General features: G+C 47.8%; 1 protein-coding gene across 1 annotated transcript in view; it reads left to right on the top strand.

Annotated features, from left to right (window-relative positions):
- Positions 1-7,221: 7,221 nt before the first annotated feature.
- The window catches only part of LOC133349535 (von Willebrand factor A domain-containing protein 5A-like), a 47,429-nt gene continuing 41,665 nt past the window's right edge, over positions 7,222-12,985 (top strand). Inside the window, exons 1-3 of the mRNA XM_061563075.1 lie at positions 7,222-7,339; positions 8,238-8,443; positions 10,618-10,834. Of these exons, the coding sequence (XP_061419059.1) occupies positions 7,297-7,339; positions 8,238-8,443; positions 10,618-10,834 (466 nt within the window). The 5' untranslated portion in view covers positions 7,222-7,296. The remainder of the gene's footprint in view (positions 7,340-8,237; positions 8,444-10,617; positions 10,835-12,985) is intronic.

Here is a 12,985-nt window from a genome sequence, read left to right on the forward strand (position 1 = left end):
GTTTGGTGAAGGCGGAAAGGGTACCAGAAAGTGGATTGTGCTGCACTGCCCTCTGTTGCCCAGATGTCTACGATTGCTGTTGTCCGCATGTGGGTCAGCCATTCAACTCTGCTTCCACTTGCGAGGTCTAATGGAAGCGGGCACATTGTGGGTGATTTTCTCAAAGACACATGTAGGTTATACAGTGCCGGATTAAGCTAGTGCGGGGTCTGTAGCATATGTTATAAAGGGACCCTAAATTAAAAAAAAACACGTAAATATTAAAACACAAATGTTTAACTTGCATAGTAAATTGTATTTTTTCATTTGCTACACATCCAGATAATACGACAAATCGCTAACCTTAAACACCCAGTCGTTCATGAAAGTTGAAGGTGGTATAGTACTATAGTAATAGAGCAAGTGCAGAATCACTGAACCGGAATTTATATCTTAAAAGCATTTAGCGCGGGAGCCCTTGAAAGTGCGCGGCCCGTAGCATATGTAGCTACTTTTGCTACTTGGATAAACCGGCACTGAGGTTATACCATTTGATTTCGCTTTTAAATACATTTATGTGTGCACATTGAGTACATTTCCATATTTAAAAAAAACCCCATTGTGAAATGGCTGCAGAGTAGGCCTCGGCAAGGTAAAGTAAAAGGTAAAAACAACGAGCCTACCTTTACCCTACCTTTTACCTTACCACAATACAATCACTCTACCCTAACTTTTAGCCTTTAGCAGGTAAGGTTAAAGGTAAAAAGCAACGAACCTACCTTTACCCTACCTTTTACCCTTACCCCATACAAATGACCCGATTACAGGGAAATTACTGGGGTACTACACATGAAAAAGGTTTATAACGGTAAATGCAAGGTAGAGCGCTTTATACATATAGAATACTAGCGGTGAGTACCCGGCGTTTCCCAGGCGAAAAAGGCAGACACACATCTAGTTACACACACAAATCGACTGACACACACACGTAGAGTTACACACACATATCGACTCACATATACATACATAGACTGAACAACAACAACCGCCATTCGCCAGTAAGTGGCGGTAACATCACCACAACGCTTGTACCAGGCTATGTGCACCTTGAGGCCACGTAAAGTGTCGAACGCCCGCTGGCAGGAAGTCACGGGGCAGACCCAGATGGCACAGGTCAATTGACTGAGACGACTGGCTGATGCACCACCTGTGCCCCCTATTGTGGCAACTTGCTGTGCTTTAGGCACCCGGCGCTCCGCTCGTTGTTGTGAGCGTCGCTCCTCCGCCCTCCGTTGTTGTTGGAGGGCGAATGCCTCCAACTGCCCAGTAGCGTCCTTCAGGAGGCTCCTCCACAGAGGCCGATCATGACACGGCTGGTTCCAGTCATCGGCAAGTCGACCCAGCTACATGTCCTCCTGTACCACATCACTCCATGTCTTGTCTAGCCCGTGCCGGGCCGTTTAGCCCCCTGGATCCGGCCGAACAAAAGATGTTTAGGCATGCGGTGTCTGGCCATGCGGGCTACATGGTTCAGGCAATGCAGCCTTACCTGGCGGAGGAGCTCACCGATGGGACTTTGTCCACATTTTTCAAGGATTTGTGAGCTCCTCACCACACAATGCAGCCTGGTAAAATCCAGGATGGATCGTAGGCAGGCCATTCTAAATGTATCTAACCGGCGACGATGTTCCATTAGGGGGGCGCAAGCATAGAGAAGGGAGGGAATGACCGTGGCCGAGAAGACCTGAAGCTTCATGCGGAGTGATAGACCAGGTAGCTTCCACACAGTGTTACACAACCAATGAAAAGATAATGTGGCTCGACTGTTTCGGAATGAGACCTCTGCTGCTAAACCGGAGCCGGTCATTAGCACACTGGCAAGATATGGGAAACTCTCCACTGTCTCCACAACTGCCCCATCACCAATTGGAAGTTGTGGGGGTGGAGTGTCCGATGGTAGAAAATACCCAGGCAGGTGCTTAGTTTTGGTGGGGCTGATGGTAAGGCCCACCTCTTGGTGGCAAGCTCCAGGTTCAGCAGCAGCACCTCGAACTCCTCCTCCTAGTGAGCAGCAATTAGCAGATCGGCATACGTAACGTGGTTGAGCAATAGGGAGCCATCCCTTGACCGCACCTGGGCATCGATCAGCCTCCCATTGTATCTGTACCAGATGGAAATTCTAGCGGTACAGCCTTTAATGGCTTCACGAACTACGTCACATAGACCTCCACTTGAGATACACACACATGGAGTTACACACACATATGGACGTACACACATACAGCGACTCACACATATATACATCGAGTGACACACACATTGCCGTACACACACATACAGACTGTCACACATAGACATCCACTTGAGATATACACACATGGAGTTACACACACATATATCGACATACACACATACAGCGACTCACACAGAGACATACGTGGACTCACACACACATTGACGTAAACATACATATGTACTTAGTTTAACACGTAGGCTTTCGCGACCAATGTTATTCATAATCAACGATTTTTGGGTTTAGATCGCGTTTATTTATAAATGTGTCGTAACCCTCCACCACCCGACACGGCCAATCAGTAAAAAATGTGTCACGTTGACAAAGACAAATAGTTCACTGCTTTAGCCCACCGGTGTGTTGAAGCAACAACATTCACAATTTGAGTACGACGTTTCGCTGGTAATTACAACCAGCATCATCGGGCAATTCGCCAGAATGGTGAGGCTCTCCTGTGTCTCCCGTTCTTATATAGAGCAGCAGCAGGATGACGTCATCATTAACTCATTAACTCATCAGGTGCAAAGATTCAAGGGGGGAGTGATTGTAATTATATACTAGATTAGTAAGCAGGCTATTGTTACGATGCGAGTTGTAGATTAGTAATCATTTGGAATGTGTTTTATTGTGATTATGCTACATTAGTAATCTGTTAGTGGTTGTTTCCCTTATAAGTAATTGTAATGTATCTTATTTAATAATACGCTTCCAGGCCGCACTAAGCCTGTAGCTGTCTGAGCGATTAAAGTTATTTCTGTTTCTCTCAATTTCAATCGATTCTCTAATTAGTCTTTGCCAGTAGTAACTAGTTTTACACAACACTTCCACGTTGTCAAAATCAATTGAGTGTCCCTGTTGGCATGCATGTTCTGCTACTGCCGACAGTTGTGTTTGTGATAGTTTAATATTTCTCTGGTGTTCTTTAAGTCTTACACTAACGTTACGCCCTGTCTGTCCAATATAGCATCTGCCACATACACAATTAATCCGATATACACCTTCTGTTGATAATTTAGGTAATTCGTCTTTAGTGCACGTTACTAGTTGTTGAATTTTGTGTACTGTACCAAATCTTACTGTAATGTTTTGCTTTTGCAAAACACGGGCTAATTTATCAGTTACTCCTGAGATAAATGGTATTTTTATTGTTTTAATAATCTGATCGCTTTCAGCAGTGTTGCTTTGCGATCGTGATTTGGCTTTTAGTGCTCTGTTAATTTGAGCATTATTGTAGCCATTCTGTCTTAGTGCTTCTTTAACATGTTTAATCTCTCTCACTAGACTTTCACCATCTGACACTGTTCTAGCCCGATGTATGAGCGTCTTGATAAGAGAGGATTTCTGAGCTGGGTGATGATGCGAATCTGCATTCAGATAGGCATCAGTGTGCGTTGGCTTTCTGTAAACGCTGTGTGTTATTTTACCGTTTGGGCCATGCCCAAGTAAAATATCCAGGAACGGGAGTGTGTTATTCACCTCCATTTCCATGGTGAACTGAATGGCCGGGTTTTGTGCATTGAGATGATTTAGAAAATCGTTAAGTGTATCTTTACCATGTGGCCAGACAACCAAAGTGTCATCCACATATCTAAGCACATTAAAACCATCCTTTTGGTTTAGATATGTGGATGACACTTTGGTTATCTGGCCACATGGTAAAGATACACTTAACGATTTTCTAAATCATCTCAATGCACAAAACCCGGCCATTCAGTTCACCATGGAAATGGAGGTGAATAACACACTCCCGTTCCTGGATATTTTACTTGGGCATGGCCCAAACGGTAAAATAACACACAGCGTTTACAGAAAGCCAACGCACACTGATGCCTATCTGAATGCAGATTCGCATCATCACCCAGCTCAGAAATCCTCTCTTATCAAGACGCTCATACATCGGGCTAAAACAGTGTCAGATGGTGAAAGTCTAGTGAGAGAGATTAAACATGTTAAAGAAGCACTAAGACAGAATGGCTACAATAATGCTCAAATTAACAGAGCACTAAAAGCCAAATCACGATCGCAAAGCAACACTGCTGAAAGCGATCAGATTATTAAAACGATAAAAATACAATTTATCTCAGGAGTAACTGATAAATTAGCCCGTGTTTTGCAAAAGCAAAACATTACAGTAAGATTTGGTACAGTACACAAAATTCAACAACTAGTAACGTGCACTAAAGACGAATTACCTAAATTATCAACAGAAGGTGTATATCGGATTAATTGTGTATGTGGCAGATGCTATATTGGACAGACAGGGCGTAACGTTAGTGTAAGACTTAAAGAACACCAGAGAAATATTAAACTATCACAAACACAACTGTCGGCAGTAGCAGAACATGCATGCCAACAGGGACACTCAATTGATTTTGACAACGTGGAAGTGTTGTGTAAAACTAGTTACTACTGGCAAAGACTAATTAGAGAATCGATTGAAATTGAGAGAAACAGAAATAACTTTAATCGCTCAGACAGCTACAGGCTTAGTGCGGCCTGGAAGCGTATTATTAAATAAGATACATTACAATTACTTATAAGGGAAACAACCACTAACAGATTACTAATGTAGCATAATCACAATAAAACACATTCCAAATGATTACTAATCTACAACTCGCATCGTAACAATAGCCTGCTTACTAATCTAGTATATAATTACAATCACTCCCCCCTTGAATCTTTGCACCTGATGAGTTAATGAGTTAATGATGACGTCATCCTGCTGCTGCTCTATATAAGAACGGGAGACACAGGAGAGCCTCACCATTCTGGCGAATTGCCCGATGATGCTGGTTGTAATTACCAGCGAAACGTCGTACTCAAATTGTGAATGTTGTTGCTTCAACACACCGGTGGGCTAAAGCAGTGAACTATTTGTCTTTGTCAACGTGACACATTTTTTACTGATTGGCCGTGTCGGGTGGTGGAGGGTTACGACACATTTATAAATAAACGCGATCTAAACCCAAAAATCGTTGATTATGAATATGTACTTACTCACACACATATGGACTAAGACACACACACATAGGCTTAGACACACATAGATAGACTGACACACAGCCCTACACACATACACATTGTGACACACAGACATCTACTTGAGATACACAGACATGGATGAACACACACATATGGACTCACACAAACGCATTGACTTACACACACACATCGAGTGACACACACATGTATAGACTTACATACACATGTGGACTAACACACACACATATGGACTGACACACACATACACATGGACGTACATGGCCACATCACAGATTGGCAGACCGTCGCAGCGTCATAAAAGCGCAGCAAAAAAGGTAAAATTTAGCAAGCTAAAAGTAAAGAGTTTTGTGCACCCAAACATTATTATTGTAATATCTCCCAACGTATTTGTTTGATAATAATAAGCGAATCAACGTGAGTTCTTATCTGCACACAAACATTATTATAGTAATGTTTGTCAACTAAATGTGTTTAATAATAGAAAACATTGGACTTGATTTGTTAGTGTAAGAAGCTTGGAAATTTGTACTTACCAAAGGCGTGTTGAGGCCTTGTGCCATGCGTAGCCCCCCTCCTGGCCTACATTGGCGAGGCGGCGGAGTTGGCACGTTGCCAGGCTAGGGGCTGGGCAGCTATCCCCCCCCCCAGCATCTCCCGCCCGTGCAAGAATAATGTTATGTAAGCAGTAAAATATTATTATCTAGGGAGTCTGTAGTATAAACTGGACACATCGTGTTGGGGGGGACGGGGACGAAGAGGACGTGACACTGTGAAGAAATATCCGCAGCGTCATGTGTGCATGTGTTGGCTTTAAACGCGTAAAAGGAAATATCCCTGTGAGATGGAGCCAAGGCGCATCACTTGGCAGGGTCCGTCCCCCCCACGCAATTGTCCTCAGTTGGTACGGTCGATGTCGTGCAATAAGTAAATAATGAATAATAGAAACGGCACAAATGTGTTAATTAAACTACTTTAAAGTTTATGGATGTGAAAACGGAATAGCCTATTCCCACCACAGGGCTTAGGGCGTGCCGCCTGGAAAATTATTTCGGTCTAAAACCCCACCGTCCGAGAGCCAAATCCCCCGCAAGCGCGAGCGCACGGAGACTTTTATATATAAAAAAGACTCTCGATCATTCCAATTTTACAAGCTTTCTTTGAACTCACTCTGTCTGTTGTTGTCGTTGTTGTTGTTTCGATTTAAAGCTTTCGTGACTGCAGGGATTCATCTTCTTCAGGAGACGGCTGCTTGCGTTGTAGCCGAAACGTCGTGAGAATTATTTTATTTTATTATGTTTTATTTTTATTATTTTATTACTTCCCTTCTACGTGACTTTACCGAAAGAACCAAGAAGAAGTTGTTGTTGTTGTATCCTTAAATCTTGTAACTAAATTTTAACCCACTTACCAATGTGGTATCGACTGCAAACTTGGTATATTTATGTCGTACTGATGACAACACTATATTCTATCATAAAAAAGACATGTTTTTAAACATTCTTTTTTAAATGTTATGTTTCGGCTTGGGTCTAATTGTCCACGCTCAACTGACGTTGGCTGTAAATCACCACGGCCCCTTACGTTATGGCAAGCTTCAGGGCCACTTCCTAGAGTCGTGGAGTTCTGCCATTACTCGTACGGTACATTTCATAAAAGCGTTTTTTTTTTAGTTTTTTTTTTATATTACTTATTAAATGGACTGCGCCACGGAGCTTTTAGCGGTAAACAAGGTACCGTATTTACCGGGTAATACTTCGCGCTAACTTTACCCTACCGCCTAATTCTACCAAGCTACCTTTACCCTACCCTTTACCTTACCCCATGGCATGTCGACACCTTTACCTTTTACCCGGTAAAAAGGGTAAATTACCTTACCTTGCCGAGGCCTACTGCAGAAGAGTGAGTGTGTGATTCGTTGTGCCCGTCGCATTCAAAAGGTGTGTGGACAATCGCAGCTGACTCACTTCTGTATTGAGCAGGCAACGGTGTTGCACTGAACGGAGATCTCGGCCGGAACGATGCATCGGGGCCTCGTCTATCATCACGAGCATGAGGAGAGAGGTGAGTGGTGACGAGTGGCTCGTCACCTACCTCACCACCGTAGTTCTCAACGCTTTGGCGACTTACGAGCTGTTCTGCCATGTAGGCCCGTACACCGTATTCCCACTGGAACATCCCCGGATGGGCCAGAGAACGAATAATCGCCCACACCTCAAAGTGCGGCCAGCCTAACAATACGGACGGGTTTCCGTGCCGAACCAGATCCTAACACCGCAATGTGCTGACCTTGCGCGGCGTCACAATCTGGCTTGGCATCAATCAGGGCCAAGAGCGGGGCTAACGGCGCCGTTCATTGTGTGTGGCGTCGTCAGGCCGTCTACATACGCCTCGACTTATTCAGTGGCCTGGCGCTGTGCCGGGCTGGCTTGGCACGGCCCCGGCCCGGTTGTTGCAGTGGAAAATGATGACGACGCCATCTTACCCGGCTAGGTCGAATGCAGTGGTTCTTAAACCTTTACTGCAGCCTTGCATCCCTTTGGTTTCTCAATCATAAGAAAAAATGTAATAATGTTAATATATACATAGGGTTTGATGAAACAACGTAGTTGTACTTTTGTGCCCGTGCGTTGTTTCGATGATTTACCTTCTAAAAAGAAGATGGCCATGTCTCGCACCCTCAGCGGGTGCGTGCACCCCAGGTTAAGGACCACTACTCCAGTAGTAGCTGATGCCTTGAACAACAAGCAGTACTCTCTCGTCTCTAAATGTCGAAAGTTATGGCCACAACAGTGAGGAGGATGCTGCTGCTACTCACGGTGACGTGTTACTTATAATGGTGGTGGTTCTGGTGGTGATGCGAATTCGTTATGGTGTTGGCGGTCACGTTGGATATTTTGCCGCCGATAAACGATAGTTCCGCCACTGATCAATGATTTCCCGCTCCTGTGGTCGCTTCCAGTGGTGCCTCTGCGAAGCGTTGCCGTGAAGGTGTTGGTGCAGGGCTTCGTGGCCGACGTGGTGGCCTCCATGATCTACCACAACAAGGAGGCCTTCCCCGTCGAGCCCTCCTACTTTTTCCCGCTCAACGACGACTCGGCGGTGCACGCGTTCCGCGCCCGCGTCGGAGACCGAGAGATCGTCGCGGCAGTAAAGGAAAAATCGGAGGTGCGCGTGTGTGTGCGTGTCTGTGTGTGTGTGTGCTTGTCTGTGTGTGTGCGTGCGTGTCTGTGCGTGTATGTGCATGTGTGTCTGTGTGTGTGCGTGCGTGTCTGTGCGTGCGCGTGTGTGCGTCTGTGCGCATCTGCGTGCGCCCAAGTGTATTGGGGAGCGGTGGTGCAGCGGTTGGAGCTACGCTGCTCTGCGAACCCAGCGAGCCGAGTTCGATCCCTGCTCATGGCCAAAACCAGGGACGATAATCTGAGTCGGTCCTGGGCCTCCCTTAGGTCGACTCAGCATCAAATGAGTACCTGGTGCAGTGTGTTAACATCGCCAAAGAGAAGTGGTGCTGGCCACCCACCCTCTCGTGTGCTGTGCCGGCCTTCATAGTTGCTTGCTAACAGTACATGCCCCAACAGCCTTTTAAGGCTTTGTCTTTGCATGTGGAGTGAGTTCAACTCACTCGCAGACGTTATTCTTTAGAGGCAACACATTTATTATAACACGTATATACAAAGGGGTAACTGTCCCTTTACCAGATACAGCCTAGGGTGGTGACCACCCAGCTAACTACACTATATGGAGGAGTTACGGCCACGTGTTGATGCCTTGTAGGGCGTGGAATTTCCAGCTTGTAGAATTAATCGACCCCGGTCCCTCTCAAAGACCCACCTTATATCCTCCCGGGTCGGGGCTGGCTCCGCCCAGGCCCCGCCCGCCTTCTCGAACGTTCTAGCTCCCTCTCTCTAGATCCCTCTCGAGAGCTCTCCCCAGACACGTGATCACCCTCTAGCCCCCCTAACCTGGGGCCCTCTCTGTGGACACTCCGGATCACGTGTCTACGGGGTCAACTAGAGTGCCATGGCCCAGGGCAACCCTGCCCCTGGGCTGACAAGCTCCCCCTTGTGGGAGCCCGCACTCCACACTATGTGCAGTGCCTATGCTATCCCAGTGCTCACCAAGCCCCGCTAGAGCTGGTACTACACCCATCTACGGGGTGTACGCGATGACAATGCATCGCACGCCGTGCGATAGTAAAGCCGGCATCACACAGCAACCCGCCCAGTGCTGTCCGCGACGTAGGAACATCGCACGCCACGACCCTCCCGTGCCGGCACCATTCGGTGACATCCCTGATGTCACTACACATGTGGAGTGACATCGCAGATGTCACTGTGTAATGCCGGCCCTAGAGAGGCACGGCGTGCGGTGTATTGACATCGCGGGCACAACGAATATGTGGGTATAGTACCGGCCCTAGAGGGGCTCAATGAGCGCTGAGTGGCACCACGCTTGGCGTGCAGTGCCGACCGCTACAGGATAGGGTGTGAGAGTGCCGGCTACGGAATGGGGTTACTATAGGCCGTGGCACTCTGGTTGACCCCGAAGGCCACGTGACTGGTAAAGTCTACACAGGGCCCTCAGGTGGGGGCTAGGGGTGGTCACGTGTCAGGGTCGAGATCCTGCTCGAGGATTCTGGAAGGTGGTCGTGGCCATTGGCGGAGCCAGCCACGACTGAAGAATCTACGTTCTACATTCTACGTCCTACAGTCACCAACTGCACTAGTTACCGTGTAATTAGTGCAGTTAGCCTGGTGGTCACCACCATAGGTTGTTAATGTGATAAGGGGTAGTACCCCGTGTGTTGGTATTAATAAATGTGTTGCCTCCAAGAAGTGCATCTGCGACTCAGTTTAACTCCACATGTATGAAGTGGGGAGAGCACTGCAGTTGCCAAAGCACTGCCCTACGAACCTGGCTACCCGAGTTCGATTTCCACTCACGACCAATAACAGTGGCGAATATCTGAACCGGTTCTGGACATCCCCTAGTTTGAATGAGCCTCAAATGAGTGACCTGGTATGATAAGTAAACATCGCCACTGGGGAAACAAAGGCGGCCGGGCGTGGTGCTGGCCATATCCGCCTTCATAGGTGCTCACCAATAGCGCTTGCCTCTTCAGCGTGTTATAGGCTACACGGGCGATCTTTGTCTTATGAGTTATACCACCACACTTATCCATTATCATCGACGAACTTCCAATGATGTATTTATGAGCCGCAGTGTCCCACGTAAAACGAGAGCACACGATGCACACAGCTGCGTACTAAACGAACCCAAACTCCACGTCCACGGCACGCACGGCCTGCAGGTTATTCCAGTTGTGGTTTCCTTATTTTCAGGCCGACGAGGAGTACGATGACGCCATCGCCACGGGGCACATGGCGGCCCAGCTGTCGCAGGAGTGCGGCGACGTCTTCCACTGCGTGCTGGGCAACCTCGGCGCCGGCGAAGAGGCGGAGCTGACGCTCGAGTTTGTGTCGGAGTTGGACGTGGGGCCAGATGGCGCCGTTCGCTTCTGTCTGCCCACGGTGCTCAACCCCCGCTACTCGCCACACGGTACCGGCTTCTCTCTGTGCTCACGGAGTGGGGGGTGTGCGGGGTCTTGGAACCACGTTGTGGTTCGGCGTCGTAGCGGTGGTTGCTACCATGGCAGCATTCAGCCACATTCGCGGGCACCCTTCATTGGGAACGGTGTGGTGCTTCCTGAGCCAATCAAGCGGCCATCTGGGGTATTACTGCGGGCGTGATAACCCTACAAACAAAAAAGTAATACAGGTAGGAACAATGTTCCACACTGCCCACCAGGGATTTTTTGTCTGTCTGTCTGTCGTGCATAAATAAATATATAATACAAGCAGCTCTTTGATTGGTGGAAACCTACTGCCGGATACGGAGAGGGGAAGGGCCTAAGGGAAGGGGAGTCAGGGGAGGGGCCTAAGGATATGGGGGGGGGGGTGGTCAGAGGAGGGGCCTAAGAGAGGGGGGGTCAGCGGAGGGGCCTGAGGGAGGGGGGTAAGGGGAGGTGCCTAAGCAAGGGGGAGGGGCCGATAGTTAAGGGGGTTGAAGATGTCGGGGAGGGTGGGGGGAAGGTAAACATGCCCACTCATCCAACTGCCCCCCCCCCCCTGAATGCCGCGCTGAGTGTGTGTGTGAGTCTGAGAGTGTGAGAGTGAGTGTATGTGTGTGTGAGTCTGAGAGTGTGAGGGTGAGTGTGTGTGTGAGTCTGAGAGTGTGAGAGTGAGTGTGTGTGTGTGTGAGTCTGAGAGTGTGAGAGTGAGTGTGTGTGTGAGTCTCAGAGTGTGAGAGTGAGTGTGTGTGTGAGTCTGAGAGTGTGAGAGTGAGTGTATGTGTGTGTGAGTCTGAGAGTGTGTGTGTGAGTCTGAAAGTGTGAGAGTGTGTGTGTGTGAGAGAGTGAGTGTGTGTGTGTGCGAGTCTGAGAGTGTGAGAGTGAGTGTGTGTGTGAGTCTGAGAGTGTGAGTGTGTGTGAGTGTGAGAGTGAGTGTGTGTGTGAGTCTGAGAGTGTGAGATGTGAGTGTGTGTGTGTGTCTGAGAGTGTAAAAGTGAGTGTATTTGTGTGAGTCTGAGAGTGTGAGAGTGAGTGTGTGTGTGAGTGAGAGTGTGAGCGTGAGTGTGAGTGTGTGTCTGAGAGTGTGAGTGTATGTGTGTGTGAGTCTGAGAGTGTGAGTGTATGTGTGTGTGAGTCTGAGAGTGTGTGTGTGAGTCTGAAAGTGTGAGAGTGTGTGTGTGAGAGTGAGTGTGTGTGTGTGCGAGTCTGAGAGTGTGAGAGTGAGTGTGTGTGTATGTCTTAGAGTGTGAGAGTGAGTGTGTGAGTGTGGGAGTGAGTGTGTGTGTGAGTCTGAGAGTGTGAGATGTGAGTGTGTGTGTGTGTCTGAGAGTGTAAGAGTGAGTGTGTTTATGTGAGTCTCAGAGTGTGAGCGTGAGTGTGTGTGTGTGAGTCTGAGAGTGTGTGTGAGTGTGTGTGTGTGAGTCTGAGAGTGTGAGAGTGAGTGTATGTGTGTGCGAGTCTGACAGTATGACAGTGTGTGTGTGTTTGTGAGTCTGAAAGTGTGTGTGTGTGTGAGCGTGAGTGTGTGTGTGTGCTAGTCTGAGAGTGTGAGAGTGAGTGTGTGTGTGAGTCTGAGAGTCTGAGAGTCTGAGAGTGAGTGTGTGTGTGAGAGTGAGTGTGTGTGTGTGAGTCTGAGAGTGTGAGAGTGAGTGTGTGTGTGAGTCTGAGAGTGTGAGAGTGAGTGTGTGTGAGTCTGAGAGTGTGAGAGTGAGTGTGTGTGTGTGAGTCTAAAAGTGTGAGAGTGAGTGTGTGTGCGTGAGTCTGAGAGTGAGTGCATGTATGTGTGAGTCTGAGAGTGTAAGTGTATGTGTTTGTGAGTCTGAGAGTGAGTGTGTGTGAGTCTGAGAGTGTGAGAGTGAGTGTGTGTGAGTCTGAGAGTGTGAGGGTGAGTGTGTGTGTATGAGTCTGAGAGTGTGAGAGTGAGTGTGTGTGTGAGTCTGAGAGTGTGAGAGTGAGTGTATGTGTGTGTGAGTCTGAGAGTGTGAGAGTGAGTGTGTGTGTGAGTCTGAGAGAGTGAGTGTGTGTGTGTGAGTCTGAGAGTGTGAAAGTGAGTGTATGTGTAAGTCTGAGAGTGTGAGAGTGAGTGTGTGTATGTGTGAGAGTCTGAGAGTGTGAGGGTGAGTGTATATGTGTGTGAGTCT

This window comes from Lethenteron reissneri, chromosome 30 (assembly GCF_015708825.2).
Source record: "Lethenteron reissneri isolate LAM-NWPU_2019-01 chromosome 30, ASM1570882v1, whole genome shotgun sequence".
NCBI lineage: Eukaryota > Metazoa > Chordata > Hyperoartia > Petromyzontiformes > Petromyzontidae > Lethenteron > Lethenteron reissneri.